The sequence below is a fragment of the Osmia bicornis genome, chromosome 15 (genome assembly GCF_907164935.1).
Source record: "Osmia bicornis bicornis chromosome 15, iOsmBic2.1, whole genome shotgun sequence".
In the NCBI taxonomy this organism is placed as follows: domain Eukaryota; kingdom Metazoa; phylum Arthropoda; class Insecta; order Hymenoptera; family Megachilidae; genus Osmia; species Osmia bicornis.
Window position 1 is genome coordinate 183,459 of NC_060230.1, and position 18,770 is coordinate 202,228.

Consider the following 18,770-nt stretch of genomic DNA (forward strand, 5'->3'; position numbering starts at 1 on the left):
AGAATCACCTGTTGACTGCACTTCCTGCAGCCAAGGAAATACAGAGGCAACGATCGCGCGAGGCCACAGAGCGGCCAAACTCGGAAAAACTTTTTCAACGATCGTCGATCCGTTTACCTAGCTGTATGTATGTATGTACTACCATGCGAGTCACTTCTCAACCTCTTCATCTAACCTTCTTTTTTTCTTTTTTTTTTCTTCTCCTCATTTCCTCCTTTCTCTCTAATATCTTTCTTTATCCCACGTCTCAATGTCTCTTCCTTTCTTTTATCTGCAGTTGAACCAAGAAGAAAATTTCATGCTTCACGTAAACTGGCATAACAACTTCCCGTTGCGACTTCTTAATTGCGAGGGAAAAGTTCAAGGACCCTGCGTGTATTTTGCAAAGAAAATCCACGTGGCGGGAAACGAGTTGCCTGGAAGAGATGGCCACTGGAAAACGCGTCAACAACCGATGATTAATGCGATAACGAGCCATGGAAAAAGCTGGATGTTATTTTACGTAGAAGAGGAAACCTTCGGCCGACACTTAACCGTCGTTTCCCTCTTGCTGATACGTATCCGAGAGAACGATACACTGTTGCAACAGTTTCGCTAGTATGTAATTAACTCGAAACGTTCCAGCTTTTACTTCGAGGACTGTTTGACCGAAAATTAATTCTGTCGCGTGTTAAACCTGTTAAGATACTTCTCACACTTGCCTCTTCTTGTAACTTCTCTAAATACGTAAAGAAGAAATCCTTGTTACACCAATGTCTCCCAGCTTTCTAAGGCTCTCTCCCTAGTTCTCCCTAGATCCTCCCAAGAATTTACTTTTACCTAACTGTAGCCTACGTTGCACCGAAATGTACTTCGATTGACACGACGCGGGGCGGGCGCGGGCGCGGGCACGGGCGCGGCGCAAGAGAAGCATCGAGAAAATTAATTCGTCCTTCTCGAAAGACACGAGGGTTTAAGAAACGGCGGCAAATGAATCGGCATGGCGGATAATACGCTCGCGTCACCGTATAATTCTGCTCGTCTCGCGTCTCGAGAGTCAGCAGTATGTATGGTATACCGTTCGATTGCTCGGTTGGGATAAGGAATCGGAAAATCGAAAATTTCCGCGTTGGATCGAACCTTTAGATTTTTCAGGCTTAATCTTCTCGCGGGAAATGGGACGTGAATTAATCTTCTTGTACGAGAAATAATCATCCTATTGTACGAAACACGTGTGTATACGTATAACACACATCAGATCAAACATTTAATTTGATATCGATGCTATGCATTGTTATAATTTACCACGTAATTACTAATGCTTCTGCGTTCCCTTTGAACTAAATTTAATCAAATCTGCTGCAAGGGATCCATGCGGAAACCATTAAAATGTTGTTTGGTGCAACAAAAGTATTATGTATATTTATTTTCAATGGTTCTGAAACTGTAATCGTAAATCTTAATACTATGGAAGGAGCCCCAATTTGATCGTTAGCCTAATATTGTAACTTTTTATTTGAAAAGTTTAAAAAGGTTAAACCATGTTCAGAATTTGAAGATCGTAAAGAAAATTTCTATTGAAATATTCAGAAGCAGAAACATAATCACGAGGTCTTCTTCGACGCGTTAAGTCTAAAAATGAACCGACTATGTAGTCCTGCAATGTTCTGAAATAGGCCGCCGATTCCTAGAGAGCCAGACAAGAGGAGAAGAATGCAAAGGATGGAGAGAGATAAGAAGGCAAAGAGAAGGAAGAAGAATGCACCGTAGCCTCGAAACGATGCACGATGCACGATGCACGATGCACGATGCACGATGCACCGCACCATCCATGGTGGTCCAAAGATACGAGCTGACCAGAATTCGCGCGATTTAGAAACGGTTCAACGAGATTTCCTCCGTGTATCACGCGATATTACGATACCTCTGGTCTGATCGCGTTTAAGAAGCTGTTGCTTTTCGTTGTCGCCCGCGAGGAAAGCTATTACAGACGACCGGTTCTTCTTCGCTCCTGACCAAATAAAAAATATACATTCTCGCGGATCGAACTGGCTGCCTAACGATCCTACAGGGACGATAACGTTTCTGCAGGGATACGTTTTCCATTGGAGAAATACCATCGCATGCCGGCTAATTATATTTAAATGAACGCATTGTTTTTAAACCTAACGAAATCAGATTGAGTTCTTTCAGGAATAGAATTAACCAGGATAGCCTATTCGTTTTAAAAGTCATTAGTGAATTTTTACAAGGATAGAAGAAACCAATCCCTCCTGTTCTAAAATTTTCAAATATGTATAATTTCAATTTTTATCTCATCTATTTTCATTAAAAAAGAAAAAATAGAAAATAAAGGAAAAAAAGAAAAAAGAAAAAAAAAGAAAAGTGTTTTTGCCTGTTGGAAATAAAATTCCAAAGGTACACTATTTTTTATTTAAACGATCCAGATGGTTTAACCCTCGAAGGACCTAGAAAAAGAAAGAGTGTAGGTATTTATGTAGTACTTTGCTTTTTTCAACGTCCACAACGAGATGCACGCACAGACATCGTTCCTGGTTCACGGTCAAGTCACAAAGTGGCCGGTTTAACTTTTAAATCGAGTCCAGACCGGGATGGTGGACCGAAGGAACGGGGTAAGGTAGAGAGGAGCGACACGGCACACGGGAAAACTGTGCAACTTGAACTCGATGCAAGTAGGCACGGCTTCCTGTGGGTGCTGATGCGTGACGCCCACACCAGCCACCTAGCTTCGAACTTCTTGCTCATTTCTTATGGTGGATTTATATTATTCGCATCAGACAGGGCAAATTTGTATAGGCTGGTGCAAGGGAAGTAATTTTAATAATTAACAAAAATAGAAATAGAAATATAAATCTACTTTCGATTATGCATACTGATTATCGCGAAATGATTATCGATGACGTAACGGTGCACATTTCCATACGACAGCGGCACAACCACTCTTTACTGTTAAACCGGGCTGTAATGTAATTATCAATCGTCTGCCTTTATTTTTAGCTGAGACTGTTTTCCTCAATACGCGAGGAGCAACCACTGCGTCAGCATGGAATTATTTCGTACGCGATCCACAGAACAGATAATGTTTAATTTTAATTTTTAATTTTTACTCGAGAATAGCTATTCTCTCGGGTGTAACCGCGCGCGGGAACCGCGATCGTTGCAAGATAATTGGAAATAAATTTTATTCTATTTTGTTATTTATTAAATCACTTTCTGTGAATTCAATACAGGTTGTGTCAAGTGTTTCTATATTTTATTCAACCGTTTAGATAGTTAATTTTTAATATATTTTTTAAAATTCACCATACCTATACCTATACCTATACCTAATGAATTAATAAAATAATAAAATAAAATCATTTTAATTTCTTTCGCTTGCATGTAACAGAGCGAAGACCCGAAAGCGTGTTTTCGAAATGAACCGGAAGTCGCGGCGCCTTACCACCTTCGAATCGGTCGAAAGAGCGTGTACAAGGGGAAAGACCGTGGGAAAAGACACGACGAGACGAATGCTCGACCTTGAATTGTATCGTTAAACTTTCCTGTAAATTTCGTGTAAATTCAGAGTACGTTAGCTAAATAAGCCAAAGCCAAATGAGCGGTTTCGAGGTATCGAGGTATCGATTTTAATTTAATATTAACAGGCTCGTTCATTAAACTTTTGCTAATGCATTGCTTCATAATTTCCGCGACCAAACTCACCCTCCTAACGAACACACGAGGTTTTGCTTCCTACTTTTCTATATCATTCAATAAAATAGCTGTTATTATACATTAACATTTCTAACATTATTATTAGGTACTAATAAAAGGTACTGTTACCTACTACTTTTCTTTATAGAAATCAAATTTATCCAACTTAGCAAACATATACCAAACATGTACCAAACTTTCCAAGTTCACCCGGTTAAACGTGCAAAATACTGAACAGCTTAATAAACTGTACGGAAAAAAACACGTAATTACCGTACGAGCCGCGTTTTCTGTAAATCATTATAAGCTTAATTACACTATAATATCGCGAGCACCTCTTTAAAGGTGAAGGGAAAGTGGTCGTTCGCCTTTGTGCAAAGAAGTGCACGGAAAAGCAATCTTAACAATCACTTTCAGAGGAAACCTTGAAACGGTTCAAGAAACCAACGCTCAAAGGTCAAGAGCGTTGGTACGAGTGTATTTAAATAAGAAAAAAATTGCAAGTTCATAGAGAAATTTAGTTAGTACCTATTACATTATCAATAAACCTTTAATCCCGAGAAACGAACATTGTCTAATAAAAACATTAAAGTCATAAGATTTTTATTCAAACATAATGCAAGTAAAGAATTACTTACATACCTACTATCAACAACTTTCGTATACCTATTTATAGATTTGTATCAGACGAAAAGGTAAGAAGGAAAAAATGGGTTAAGATGTTAAGTAGTCGTTTCGAAGAACATCAAAGTAGGAAGAAAAGGGGAAGAATATTAAATAATCTTAGTAGAAAAAAGTTTGCGTATCATAAAAAATTTGCAATAAATTCCTTATCGAAGTATACTTTGCAGTTGCCTAACAATAAGAAATACAGGAAATTGCATTCATTATACATAATACCTGGTTCTACGAAAAAAAACTGTGTAACTTTTGTTTCAACTTTCTCTGTCCATTAATATGTACATATGTACTATATGTACATGCATAGAATTAAAGGACTATAATAGAAGGACGATCTTCGACGTATGAATGAAACCCCTAATTTGGCGGGAAACAGTCGCTTGAAGGTTACAACACGCTTGAAACAGAAACAGCATCGCTGAAAGGCCGAGTGCAGGAGGTATTGGGGGTGTTAAAGAAAAAAAAAATCACGTCGTCGTAGTCGTCGTTGTTGTCGTCGGTGAGAAGAGAGGAACCCAATACAAGGGAACAGCGAATTAAAATAGTAGCGCCGGCAAAGAACAAGACAGAAAAAGCAAAGGGGTAAAAAGGATTGAAAACGAAAGAGAACGAAACGCGACAGGCACGTGGCAAAAGGGGCGCGAAAACGGGGATGCAGCAAACGCGAGGGATAGAAAAGAAAGCAAGAGTGGAAAGTGAAAAATAAAAACACTGTTCAGCCGGCTAATTATCTTAATCTGCATCGGATAATGAACGCCACTGTTGAAAATAACACGAAACAATTCTCGCTGCTCTGCTCTCGAGTTGCATACATACATACACAAGTGTACAACCGATGTAAACACGAATTCAGCAGGAAGAAAAAGAATGAAGCGCAATTATGATGGGTTAATGGGTCATTCTTATAGTATGTATTTATAATAATGCTGAAAAATTCAACGATATTTTTTTTAATAAGTCGTTGAATTAATAACAATATGAACTTTTGTATTAAGCATTTACTTATATTAAAAAAAAAATTATTTGAAATATCTACATATAGTACATATGAATTTTATTTCATATAAAAAGAATCGGTTTTGTGAATGATCCCTTAACGAATCAGTGATAAGCACTTGACAATCAAGGATTAGAGTTATGAAAACGTATGTGATTAAATATTGCTGAACAAATCATTCAATTTAACGAAGATCACTTTTCATTAATTTCACTATCAGCTTTCTTTCAGCTATTAGAACGATAAGAGGTAAGAAACGTTAATTCTATCGACGTAATCCGGCGTTATCGATAGAAATAAAAAAGCCCTTCGAGTGATTCCTCGCGATAAAAGTTCTTTCGCGAACCCTATCGAATCCCTTCCTTTTCACATACCTACATCCTATGTAGGTACATAAATGCTTGAAAAAGCATATGCTTTTTCAATTGTGAGAAAGGAATATGAAAGTCACAAATTGACGAGATTATGTGTACAGTGAATGATAAAAATCAGTTCTTTTGTGTTTTTGGTAGCTTAATGAACGAGTTAAGCTTTAACGCATCATATCTACTAAATATTCATCAATTCTAAATTATTTATCATTTGGCTATAATCGTTCCTCTTTGGGCTGTTCAATTCTGTCGGTTCTTTGATTCAGATCACTTTCATAATCATCAGCACAATAGTGATTCTAAAATGTATCAACCTACCGCGAATATCCTGAGAAAATGTACGCTTTCTCATATTCTATAAGAATATTATTTCCTTCCGTAGAATCGTTCTCCCGCAGCGCCGAGGACGCGAAAGACCAGGGAGGAAAAAGCAACCCCCGATTCAAACTCCTGTCTACCCTTCTGTCTCCTTTCTTCTCCAGAATTGTGCTTTCTTTCTCATCCTCGTTCCTTTCTTTTTCCACGACTTACTACATACGTCTCTCTCGCTCTCTAATGTTCGCAACCTAGCTCGATCTTTTCCTTTCTGTTTTCCACCCAAACCCAACGATGGAGCTTCTCTCTATCTCTGTTTCTCTTTCACTCACCCTCTCTAACCCGCGTGCTCCTCGCCACACTGGAGGGAGAAATTTCTCTCCTCGAGTTTCTCCTTTGCTCTGCTAAGCTTCGCTGATATTACCCGGCGAGGAAATTTCGCGTTATTCCTCGGCCAGAGATTTATAGAAAAATAATTATGCAACTTCGAATTCTCCGAGTTACCGCTCGATGGTCAGGAATCGAAAACCACTGAATCGTGGATGTATTCGGAACGATGATCGAATTTACATATGTCAAAATTAATTTATACGCCTGTAATTATATGAAAGAATCCTTTAATTCTATAAAAGAGTTAATTCCGGAAAACACTTTATATGTAAGTAAGTACTACATATGTATATGTAACTTGAGGAAAAGTCATGGAACCCCGAAATTCGTAGAAATTCGAGAAATATTAGTAACCAGATTAAAAGCAGAACACTCGGCTGCCTGCTGATGCTGTCCTACGATGTTGACCGGCCCTTAAAAAGCGCCCCCTCGGCGCCGCGCCGCGCCGCGCCGCGCGAGAATACAGACGCGACAAAAAACTCCCCCTCGAAGATCCTCGGGATTCCCAACAGCCAACCCTAAAAGGGGAACCCTCCGCCCTATAATTTTCCTGCTGCTCGCCAGTACTGCTTTACGACCTAGGGATGCGACGAGAAAACTTTTCGCAGAATAACCTCCCCATAAAGTTACCACCCACTCGAGGAAAGGTGTTTTTGCAAAAATCATACCTTCATCTAAACTAATCTATAATGAGGAAAAAAATGAAATCTGAACTAATAGAATAGTTTTTGAATGCCAACGCTTTCCGTATTCATTGCGTGAATGTTGGAATGAGCATTAATGAAAAAAAATGGAAAAGGTATAAATTCATGAAAAGTGCGGATAGGTTCCTGCTAACGACCGCTAGTCACGAATCGGGGGATTACTGCGTAATGAATTCAAGATGGTGACACAAAGTGGTGCACCCTACTGACCCCTAATGCGTGCAAGCACATGACAAAAAATAAATAGTAAATATGCAAAGAACTAAAATATGAAAGAACGCACCTTTAATATTAAATTTAATATCATACAATTGCTGCATACCCAACATCAACCGTTTTCTTATAAACTAAACATTTTTAATTCAGAAACAGATAGAACGAGAGTTTTATTAGTTGAATAAAATAAACTTTCAGTTGTTTTCATTTATTATCCACATAGATACACAGAGATACACAGAGAAATGTTTTGTTAGGGAGAAGAAATTTCAAGAAGAACTCGGACGAAGGATAAACCGAAGATAAAATATTCCTTCGCGAAACGTACGAGAGTACGTTATTTCTTCGTTTGTCGCGAAGAAGCGTGTCCAGTAGATACTTCTTCTAGTTTCTCGGTACACAGCTACGACAACACATTACGTAAAGAACAGGTAGTCGCTACGTAATACGGTGGACACGCGTGATTTTTTCTTCCTTCTTTTTTTTTCCTTACCAGTCGCGTGTCCAGTTTTCGCTTTGCATGCGAAATGTTTGCAGAGTGATAAGCGAACGCATCTTTTGGAACACCGTTAAACCTGCTAAGATTTCTAACGATTTAAACTAACAAAAGTTTAAATGCGACAAAATTGATGAGAAATAATCTAAAAGTATCTATAACGATGAACTGTTGTTCTTTTCACCTCTGAACCCTGAAGAAGGCGGAGAAGTCAGGGAGAAAGCTTAAATATGTACAATTTACGTATACATACACGTGAAACGTGTCTTTTGGTTGGAAGCTTAGAGTCGGCTGGCTATACGTAAGTAAGTAAGTAAGTAAGTAAGTAAGTACATGTATAAGAGCATACCGGATACAAGGATACAAAGTTTCGGCTCTACCGATTCCACAGGCTAAAGGAATTTTCAAGGCCCTTTTCGGATACTGGGCTATGGACCATGGGCCGAGGGTTCAGACCTGTTCGAACTCGGCAGTGAACTTAGCCCACGACCACCTACATACCTATACATATTTCCAAGCTAAACTCGACCCCTGTACTTCAGGTAGGTCGTACAGAATTCGACCGACTTGAGCTTAGGATCGTTCGAGCAGGAAAATCACCCGATTTTTTGTCAGTTCGAAAGGAAAAGTTGTATTGTTTCGAGGAATGCTGAATTTATAAATAACAAATAATTTTTCAGTTAAAATGAAAACGCAAAAGATTTATATACAATATGTAAATCTTTTTTCAAATGAATGTTTTTATCCTTAAAATACGAAAAGCATCGACAAAATTCTTCCTCTGATCCAGGAAAAATTTAACACAAAGTGTTAAATGAATAATCTAAAAGATGTAAGAAGTCTCCTTTTAAAGGGTCATGGGGTCACATTAAAGTCGAGCTCGTATTACGCAAGCCCTTCTCGTTCTCTATTTACGCACGTACGTGAAAAGTGTGCGAAACCTAGTGGAATAAGGTCGACTTTTCCAAACAACTGCATCCCCCCGCGACAATAGAATCCTTTTAAACCGCATTTAAGTCACTTCAGTCTACCAAACGAGCAACAAAGGCTTCTATAACTATCTAAAAAGCTGTCCTCTTCCTTTCAAGCACACTTAAATACTTGCTTCGTACGTACAGTATGTACATGTTCTTCGATAAAGCACATGATTTGCAATCTTAAACCTCCCTTTTGTGTGTAGGAAAATTGATTAACTCGTCATAAAATAAGGCTTACTCAAATAGTTATCAAAACATCGATCTTTATCATCAATGATATTTATACATCTGTAAGAGTGACGACGGTATTGTAACTGTACCCCTTTTAAATACCGCGTTCTGCATAATAGGTTCGAGCAGTTAAGCATCGAATGTTTAATCAAACAATAATAACTGTAATTATACTTAAAATGATGATTCGGTAGGAGTCATTATTAATTGTTCCAACCGCAACTTTATTAGCTGAATACGCACTGAATTCGACGCCACTGAAATCGAATTAAGATCTGATGTTTTATTTTTTTAGGAAACATTGCAACTATACTATAAAAATTCTAATAACTGTTGAATTTTGAATTGCAGTGTATGTATTTCAGATATTCGAATCCATCACTTTTGGATTTGCATCATTAGGACATCATACCATTAGGACATTTATAAAAATTTAAATATTTCGTATTATTGAATTTCAACAACCCTAATTACATATAGTGTTTCAAATTCCCAAAAGTAGTTCCCAAAGCTGTGTATTCAAATATTTTAAACAGGTTTTATCGTTTCAAAGAATTCAACTATTCGAAAATAAAATTAGGATTCTATTAATATTCGAATATACGAATTTTCATAGAAACCTTGACAGTGATATTTCGAAATTATAGGTACCTACTAATTCCCAAAATAATAATCTAATACATTGAACAGCAACACGGTTCAAAGATCCAATCTGTCGACTAATAATTCTCATTGTCTGAATTACTATCGTTCCACGGCCTGATGACCTCCAAAACTATCGTCTGCCATTATTTATACATAACGTAGAACGGTTTGTACGAATGGGGAAGAGAAATGCGCGACCGCAACGAAAAACAGTGCAAGGACGCACGCCGGATGCTCATCCGTACCTATGTACATGCTGGCCGGCATTCAACAAGTGACTGACACTGATGTCGCGCAAACGAATCCTACATTCTCTACCCTATGAACCTTGGGGTTGGAGAACGAGGATGGACCAATGGTTTTGTCGAAAGGTCAAGAACGCATGGAAAAGTTGTATGGTGTTTGTTCTTCCTATGCGTGTCGGGTCTCCGTGACCCAACCATGTTTTTCAACTTGAGTAATTATCAATGTGTAGGTAATTGTCGAAATGTGGAATAATGAAAATGCACATGGGAGATGCTATTCAAAAACTAATATCACTTACTCGTTAGACACTTGTTAAGTGAAAACGGAAAAAGAAAGAACTCGTAACGTAACGGATGGTAATAGTCGCGTGGAAAACTTTTCTTTTTTTTCTTTTCAAATATTCGCGAGAACGAAAATCAAAAATTGTTTTAATTGACTCTGTACGAGCATCGTGTGCGATTACAAAAAAAGGAAAACAAAAGGAGAACCGGATAGATTTCAGTAACAGAATCAAAAACGCGTACGTAACAAACGAGATTGGACGGGTTTAATAATTTACCAATCGAAAGTGCAATTACTCACCGTACTCTCCGATAATTTCAAGTGACTGAAGAGCCCGCGCGAGACCCAAAGTATCCGAAGGGTTAATTTTGCCGATATCGTTTGCAGTGATTTCCAGCCGATCGATCATTGGACTAGTTACGCCAATGCAGCTACCTGTAAAACCCACCAAAATTAAGGGTAAAACGATAATTGCCACACCTACATATATACCTACATTTCTTCAAATGCACACGATCAGTCTCATTCGCGTTTCTTATAATCTCTCATACAGCCGGGGGAACGAAGAAAATTACGTCGGTTCTTTTCTTAATTACGGATTCAAATAGTAAAATGAAATTAAATTTACATTCTGTCTAATTAACTCGAATTTCATTACGTTAAAAGTTTTTTGGGGAAAATGGTTAAAACGCGTGTAACCTGCCCTGCTTCCGTCCTACCTTGCGTTAGTCACCACTGACCACCATCATACTTTTTCATTTACTGGTTTCATCAACTAACCTCATATTTTTGCTCCTAAATACTTCAGGACAGCGAAAGTGAATTGAAAAAGAACATGTACATTTGGAATTCCAATGGTTATAGAAGCATTTCCTAAGAATATCTGTTCAGAATATTTACGATTTAATTCTTTGTAATAGATTAATATCTAATCAACTAACGATCGAACAGTATACTTACTACCCATTAATCATTCTACGTATGTATGTATGTATGTATGTATTATTTATGTACTCTGCTATTTAATTCCTTTGTTTAATCTCCAAATCTTTTGACCGTAATTTATTTGAAATCATAGATTGCGTAGCGAGTTGGTTAATGACGGAAAAAATAGCTCTTCTATACGTCCTTGTTAAACTATTCAATCGAAAATATCGAATTGAACAATGAGGATGATTTTCCAACGATCTAACCTCGAAACGCATCCGTTTACTCATGCGCGCCGTTACAGATGCTGGCGCTGTTTCTGAGATTCTATAACCACTAACCACCCCTTCTGCCTGACTTCAAACATCAAAATGATACACCTTTTTTTTCATTTATTAGTTCATGTCTTTCGATACATATACATACATATTAGCTGGACGTTTTTAGCAGGATATATGTAAGTACAATCGATATATAAATATTCTTTTTCCATAATTATCTCCAAGGCGCAGATCGCAGTCGTAGAACTCGCTTTGTATATTGACGACATGGTTGCTGGAAGCCACGTAATGGCTGGCGCTCGCTGTACGGGGGTCCATGAGCGCGTAAATATCAGCACGAATGAGCGGCACGAGTAAAGACCGGCTCTCTGCTCTGCTCATCTCGAATCAGAGGTGAAAGAAGGATAGAAAAGGAAACTAGTGACAAAGACGAAAAAGACGAGAGGGGCTGGGAGGGGGGCTAACAAATAGAAAAAGAGAGAAATCGAGGGGCCGTCATTAATTCCTTGAATTGAACGGCGGGTTATTCTCCACCAAGGTTACGACATAGAGAATGAACGAAGCAGGCAGGCCAAACAGGCAGGCCAAGCAAGCAAACAGGCTAGCAACCTAGCAGGCAGAGGACTAGCATGCAAGCAAGTAAGTCACGAGCAAGGCAGGTAGTAGGTAGTCAGGCAGTCAGGCAGGCAGGCAGGCCGAGCAAGCAGACAGGCAAGTTGGCCGCCAGTGAGAGACTCCGGGAGAGGGACAAGAGAGAACAGCAAAAGAGGGGATACATGACGAGTAGGATGAGAAGAGGGCGGGTGAGAGGCGGAAGGAGGAAGGGGAGGGAATCGATAGAACGACAAGGACGGTGTGTCAAGTATATACCGCAGCCACGGCAGCATCAGGCGTCGTCGACGGTACATGGACTTGACTCACAGACGAGGGACGGCGAAGGGGGAAGGAGGGAGAACGTTTCTAGGCGTCCCTGGCTGGCGGCGCCACCCGTTGCGTCGCTGTAGGAACGTATAGACATACCGACGTCGATGGTGTCTGTGTGAGTGTAGCGGTACGCTGTGGAATAAGGCGATGTTGGTAGTAGTAACAGCAGAGTAGGGGAAACGTCAGGCTGCAGGCTCGTGGGAGAGAGAGAAGTGAACGGCGGGCAACGAGAACTCACGGGGCGACAAGGAAGGGGATTGGTCGAAGCGTCCGGTACGATTGGGGGAGAGGAAGGAGGGCAACACGATCAGGTCGGCAGGCTGGTGAGAGAAGGAAACATAGAAAGAGAAAGGAGGAGAGAGAGAGAGAGAGAGAGAGAGGAGAGAGGAAACCGTTGAGGCGAGGTGAGCGAAACAGCATGAGGAGGGGAGTTGGACGGGCGGTCGGTCGACAGCACGGGAGAGGGTAGAGGAGTAAGGGGAGGTAGAGCGACTTTATGCAGCTGCGGGACGATAACAACGATGGGCTACAGGACCGCCGCTATAGCTGGGGAAATGCCAAATGGGCTACAGGACTGTGCCGGCCTAGCTGTACGTTCGCTCGCTCGTAGTGGCATGGCGGACGGGTGGTAGAGAGAAGCAGGCAGGAAAGGCGGGAAGGAGAAAGGGATTCAAGCGGTCGTCTCATTCTCGTTACCTCTGCGCTCTACCTACCTATGTGTATCTACCTACCCGTCCTGGGTCCTCTCTTCCGGGTACTCTTCTCACTACTTGCCTGGAACGCACCGTTCTAGTCGTACCTAACCTCTACTGTTTTCTGCGGCTAGCGCCCTAGCCGATGTTCTCAGCATCGGGGCACGTAGTCGCTTACGCAGACTTCGATGTCATTCATCTTGAGCGAAGTCGATTATTGTTCTCTTTCAGGGATATTATATTTGTCACGTTGTAGTTGAATACGTAATAAAAAGATTTTCATGATATTCTCCAGATAAATGGTGGACCAACGAAATTAAAAAAAAAAAAAAAAAAAAAAAAAAAACGGGAAAATAGAAAATACAGTAATCGCTGGATAATTCCCTATTTCTTAAAATAGCCCTACCTGTAAGACTCAGAAAAACGAGAAATTATCGAATTATTTCAGTCTTGAAATATATATACATATATGTATATAACCTATTACAATTAGAACACTGAAGTGTTTTAACCTATTATGTTAATGAAAAGAACAATATTCAATGTTACATGAAAGAAGTGAAATACATTGCGTGAAATTATAAAAAGATAGATCTGCCTGTTACCAACAGCCCCAAACAAAGTTGAATAAGCAGTTTTATGAAACAGGTAGATGGTACATACTCGAGGAACAGAGGTGTACGAACACGTATACATATATTGAAATATATATATATATATATATATATATTGTATATATACATATGCATAAAGAATATACGACCCGTAAAAATCCATATTTAAAAACAGCAAGAGTTCTGCTTTCACGAGCAAAATTAATAATTCGTCCCTTCGCTCTTTCTTTTCTTTCCACCTCCGAACTATATTTCGCTCTCCCTAGCTATGTCCAAAAAATTTAGATTTCATCGAAATTTCAAAAGCACACAGATGTAATTAAAAGTGTCCCTCGTTGAAGTAAAACTTGATGAAAAAATTATCATCATCAAGTCCAAGGAACAACCGACGCCCGATGAACGCGTAGTAAAAAAAAAAGAAAGTAACTTCATCGTATTTGAATTTGCCGCTGATTGCCGTAGGTGGATATATGTATAGGCGCGAAAAATACAACATGCTTTCGCCAATCGTCGACGAGATACGTCGGTCCACGCAGTGACCGTCAGAACCTGGTCCAATCCTGTCGGATACGTCCATGGCCCGATCTCACCCTATTGTGGGAGCAAGAGAGATGAGCGAGCGAGAAAGGCAACGTATATACACGTAACGCGATGAAGACAAAGACAGAAATACCGTGTACGTATATAGCTATCAGAAGAATGGAAAGGGACAGAAAAGGAGAGTCGCAGAGGGACGCAAGAGCCAGCAAATGAGAGCGGAGTCCGACAAATAGAAGGAGAATACAGTTCGAGTTCCGCATCTCCTGCTCTTACGAGACGTCGTGCACGCCGATTCGAGCCTTGCGATATTGTTGCCAGAACTGTTCGCTACGATGATCAGAATTTTCTCGACGGTGTGACTATTGGGATAAATCTCGATTTTATGTCTTGTTTGACATGTGCATGCACGTGTATCCATATATAGAAATTATGCTGGTAATTATGCAGAACAGGGTACACCTCACTATTTCAATGATCTTGACATCATATCTTATCTTACTACGTATAAGCTGCTCAGAAGCCAACTGATCAATTTCACTTTCAGTAAATCCCCGAATTTCATTACTAACTAAGACACGTGGGGTTTCAAAATATGTAATTATAACTTCTTCGTCCTATCAATTTTAACATTTTTCTATTCAAAATGATAGAATAAGATTTTTTATAACTATACATGGAAGACTATCACATAAGTGCATCATTTTCTTGATTACTTTCTTGAAGTGATTGCTTTCTCAAACTCACCAAAAATAAGCATTATTTTATGAAACTAAACTGATAAAAAATAAATTACCTGCATTTGATATCCGTACAATTACCAGTGTCCTAATTAATAAGCTCATGTTTTATTAAAAGTTTTAAGTATGAAAAGAAAAGAAAATTCTATTTCAAATGAGAATTTAATTCCAGTTATGAGTTTAGTTCGAATATCAATCGCCAGGTAGCGCATGCGCACATATACGGATCTTTCGCTTCTAATTCTGACATAAAATAGAAAATATGAAATTAAAAGTATCTCATTCCAATGTATTAACTGTTCTACTACAACTTGATAAGGTAAATGAAAATTTACAACAGAATTAATCTTACATTGTATTTAAAGAACTATCAGACAATATAAAAAAATATTAACCAACATATAAATACAATAGGCTTATACATACCTATGCCGTGTTATTATTATGTGCAATCTGTTTTATTGTAGATATTTAAACATTCTAATCTTCTTGTTCTGATATTATATGAACGTATAAGAAATGAGTTACGATTATTATCATATAATTATTTTGGTAGATGTAGTTACTTACATGTATGTATGTATGTACATACTATATGACGTCGTGTAGGCGGAATGGTTAAGAATATTGAATGAAATCTCACACACGCAAATACGGAGTTACTTTATGTACCGTTTGATACGCGATCGAGTTTTAATTAATAAAAACACAAAAGTTCAACACATTGAACACTTCTAACACGTTATTTATTTAAATTAAATGTTGCGCAAACCGGCGCGTACGACTTTAGAAATCTACTGAAACAGTGTTAGCAGCGCCACTCGTTGACCGAACCGAGAAGCTTAATGTTTAGCAAACTACGGCAGATCGGTCGCCATTGTGGAAATCTGTATTTCCACGATTTGAAATATCGAGGTTCGTAATTTAATTTTTATTAGGAATTTTACTTCTTTTCGACGCAGAACTATGAACTTTTATGACTGATTCTTCATCTACATACTCGCAGCAACGTTCGCATATAGTTTTTTGTAAGAACTGGCCAGTAATTAATTAATTATAAATACTTATAGGGTCAACGGTCGAACTTAGAAGAACGATCACTCAAAAAATTGCTAATAATTAATTAATACATACAGGAGGCTCAAAGAACCTGTACTAGAAGGAAGCTAAGATGCTATTCTTTATTCTTTATTCTTTATTCTTTAATCGCTGAAGTACGAAAATCGGTATTATGTTTTTGTATTTCTGGATTTCCAAGGAATTCTACGTTAATTAATTTGTCACTTTATTTCAAATATCAAGGTACTTCAATCTGTACATATACAATGTATTATACATATGTATTTACCTACACGTGGCTATGCTTCATTTTATCCACTGCTTCAATTACTTCTCTTGTAGTGCTGTGCCTCCATCGTCTCCTTTTTGTTGGACGTACGCCGAACGGTTCCTTTCCTCTGTAAGAAAAAGATTATTAATTTTTTATGAACTAATAGGATGGTTTAACTCTATTACAAATTAATGTAGCATTTTAATGGTTTTTACTTGTTAGAGAAATTCTTACTATCGCAATAACCTAGTGTGTTCTGCTGACGAAAAGTTTTAATAATTCTATATTATATTTATATTTATATTGATGGTATCGATGAAAGATTGATGGATGATGACGTCACTTCTATCATATCTTAGCTTCTAGTTAAACTTGAGCAATCATTATTGCCTCAATAATATAATTATTAATAAATTCAAACGTTCAATTACTTTATGTATGAGCAGTTTATATATCTGTAGTTCAGAATAATAGCGATGCGTCTCTGTTAGCATTCACTTTTATTATTTTTATTGGAAAAATTTATTAAAAAGATCACATCATGTTGATTTAAGATAAATATTAGTAACATTACTCGTATTAATTGATTCAAGAACATTTCACAAAAGCTTGCTTTCCTAGAAAATCAATAATGTGGAGTACATCACTATTATTTTGAGGTGACGCATATGAGGAAGATATTGACACTAGTTACATATTGATGATTACCAATTTTTATACATATAATAGTACTAATACAAATTGTTTTCGTCGTTGTTGTAAAGGACATGAACTTTCTTTTCAACGTACGTATATCCTGTTAAAGCGATTATCAACCAGTAGGGGGGTTCCACCTTCAGCAAATTAAAGCAAGCATCCTTTACTACCAACTCCTGACAAAATAAAGTACTTACATATTTGATTGAACAAGATCAGTGAATGTAATTAATACAAAAATGTGAAATATCTCACGAGATAATTTTTTTTTCTTTTTTATATATATTGGGTCCTAATGCCTTTTCAGACAGAATCTTCCAAAGAATTACTTATTATAAAAAAGAATATAATTCCATTGAAAAGACAAAAATCACTCTAAATTTTGGAAGATATCTTGATGATGATTTTCACCCCCATAATCAAATTACTTCGTTCCAAAGCATTTTTTTTCTTATCTTTACAAATAATAAAATTAATTAAGGTTGCTGAGTTAGGTGGAACACCCTCTATAAATTGAACGAACACGTTACCCCCTACAGATATTCATAGCAGAAGGATTGAATCAGTACATCTGAACATGAAATTATAATACATAAAACCAATTAAAAATATTTCAAAAAAGATGTGTTATTAAAAAAGCAATGTTACGTACGTTTGAACAATATGTATTTCAAGTACCAAATATTCGATACATCTTGTTCTTAACCATATTACGCCGAGAAAAAGAAAAAGCATCGTATCCAGGCTTAATATTATTGCTTCAACGAAAATTGTCATCGGGAGAGACGATGATTATTATACAACATCTCGACCAAAATGAATATCGGTGCTTGAAAATTGATGATTCGGTGCGCACAGTATTAGAATGACTAGCACTGATTGTAAGGATCGATCGGTTTGAAAATGCTTTGGCTGCACCTAAATTTATCGACTAGCTGAGCGGACATACAAGAACCATAATTCAATGGAAACAAGACTGGAGAACCGGATTATTCGTGTTTTCAAAAATCACATACACATCGATACACTTTTCTTTTTTTAAATCGATTTACTATCGTTCCTTTAAATCTAAGGAAGTTACGACGCTAATCGTGTTTTTTATTTTATCCCTCCTTACTCTCGATCGTTAATTGCAAATGACACCATAAGAATATATATACCTAAACAAAATTACAGTATGAAGAGTTCGGTGTTAATTAATATATGTACCAGAATACCTTACCTAGGAACGATGATATAAAAAATGAAAAGATGAATGCAACGATTCTAGTTGCAAAATTCATTTATTTTGCTCTACGAATGCAGTGAAGAGTTCAGAGGGACCAGAATCAACGGATTCGTTCTGTACACTTTCGGAGTCAAGTAATTAATTAATGTCGAATTGATTACGAATCGAAATGAAACACGTTTCTATCTTCCTTCGCCGTGTAACAACACGTATACACACACACAACACACGCGCACCACGCAACACGCACACGCACACGCGCACACGCACACATGTTAATCATTTAGAGAGAACGCTCTGAGAAGTGATAATAGTAACTAAGTGAAATAAAAGTATATAAAAATTGTTGATTGAGAAGAAAAAATAATGGACACACATCAGAGAGAGTGGTCATATAAAAGGAAAATCTCCGTCAGAGGATGATCATTAAAAACTATCATTAAAGTCCGTACATTCTCTCCTACACTTAATTGATGTGTTACATAAATAGCCAATGAATTAGAAATAATAATCGCTAATCGATACGAAACTATTGTTCGTTTAATATTTCTATCTTC

General features: G+C 37.8%; 1 protein-coding gene across 2 annotated transcripts in view; it reads right to left on the reverse strand.

The window, feature by feature from the left end:
• LOC123988508 overlaps positions 1-15,736 on the reverse strand; it is a 120,170-nt gene extending 104,434 nt beyond the window's left edge. For both annotated transcript variants that reach the window (XM_046288798.1, XM_046288797.1), the window contains exons 1-2: positions 15,530-15,736; positions 10,545-10,679 (exon numbers count right to left, since the gene is read on the reverse strand). In XM_046288798.1, coding sequence (XP_046144754.1) covers positions 10,545-10,653 — 109 coding nt within the window. In that variant the 5' untranslated portion in view covers positions 10,654-10,679; positions 15,530-15,736. The remainder of the gene's footprint in view (positions 1-10,544; positions 10,680-15,529) is intronic.
• Between the last annotated feature and the right edge of the window lie 3,034 nt (positions 15,737-18,770).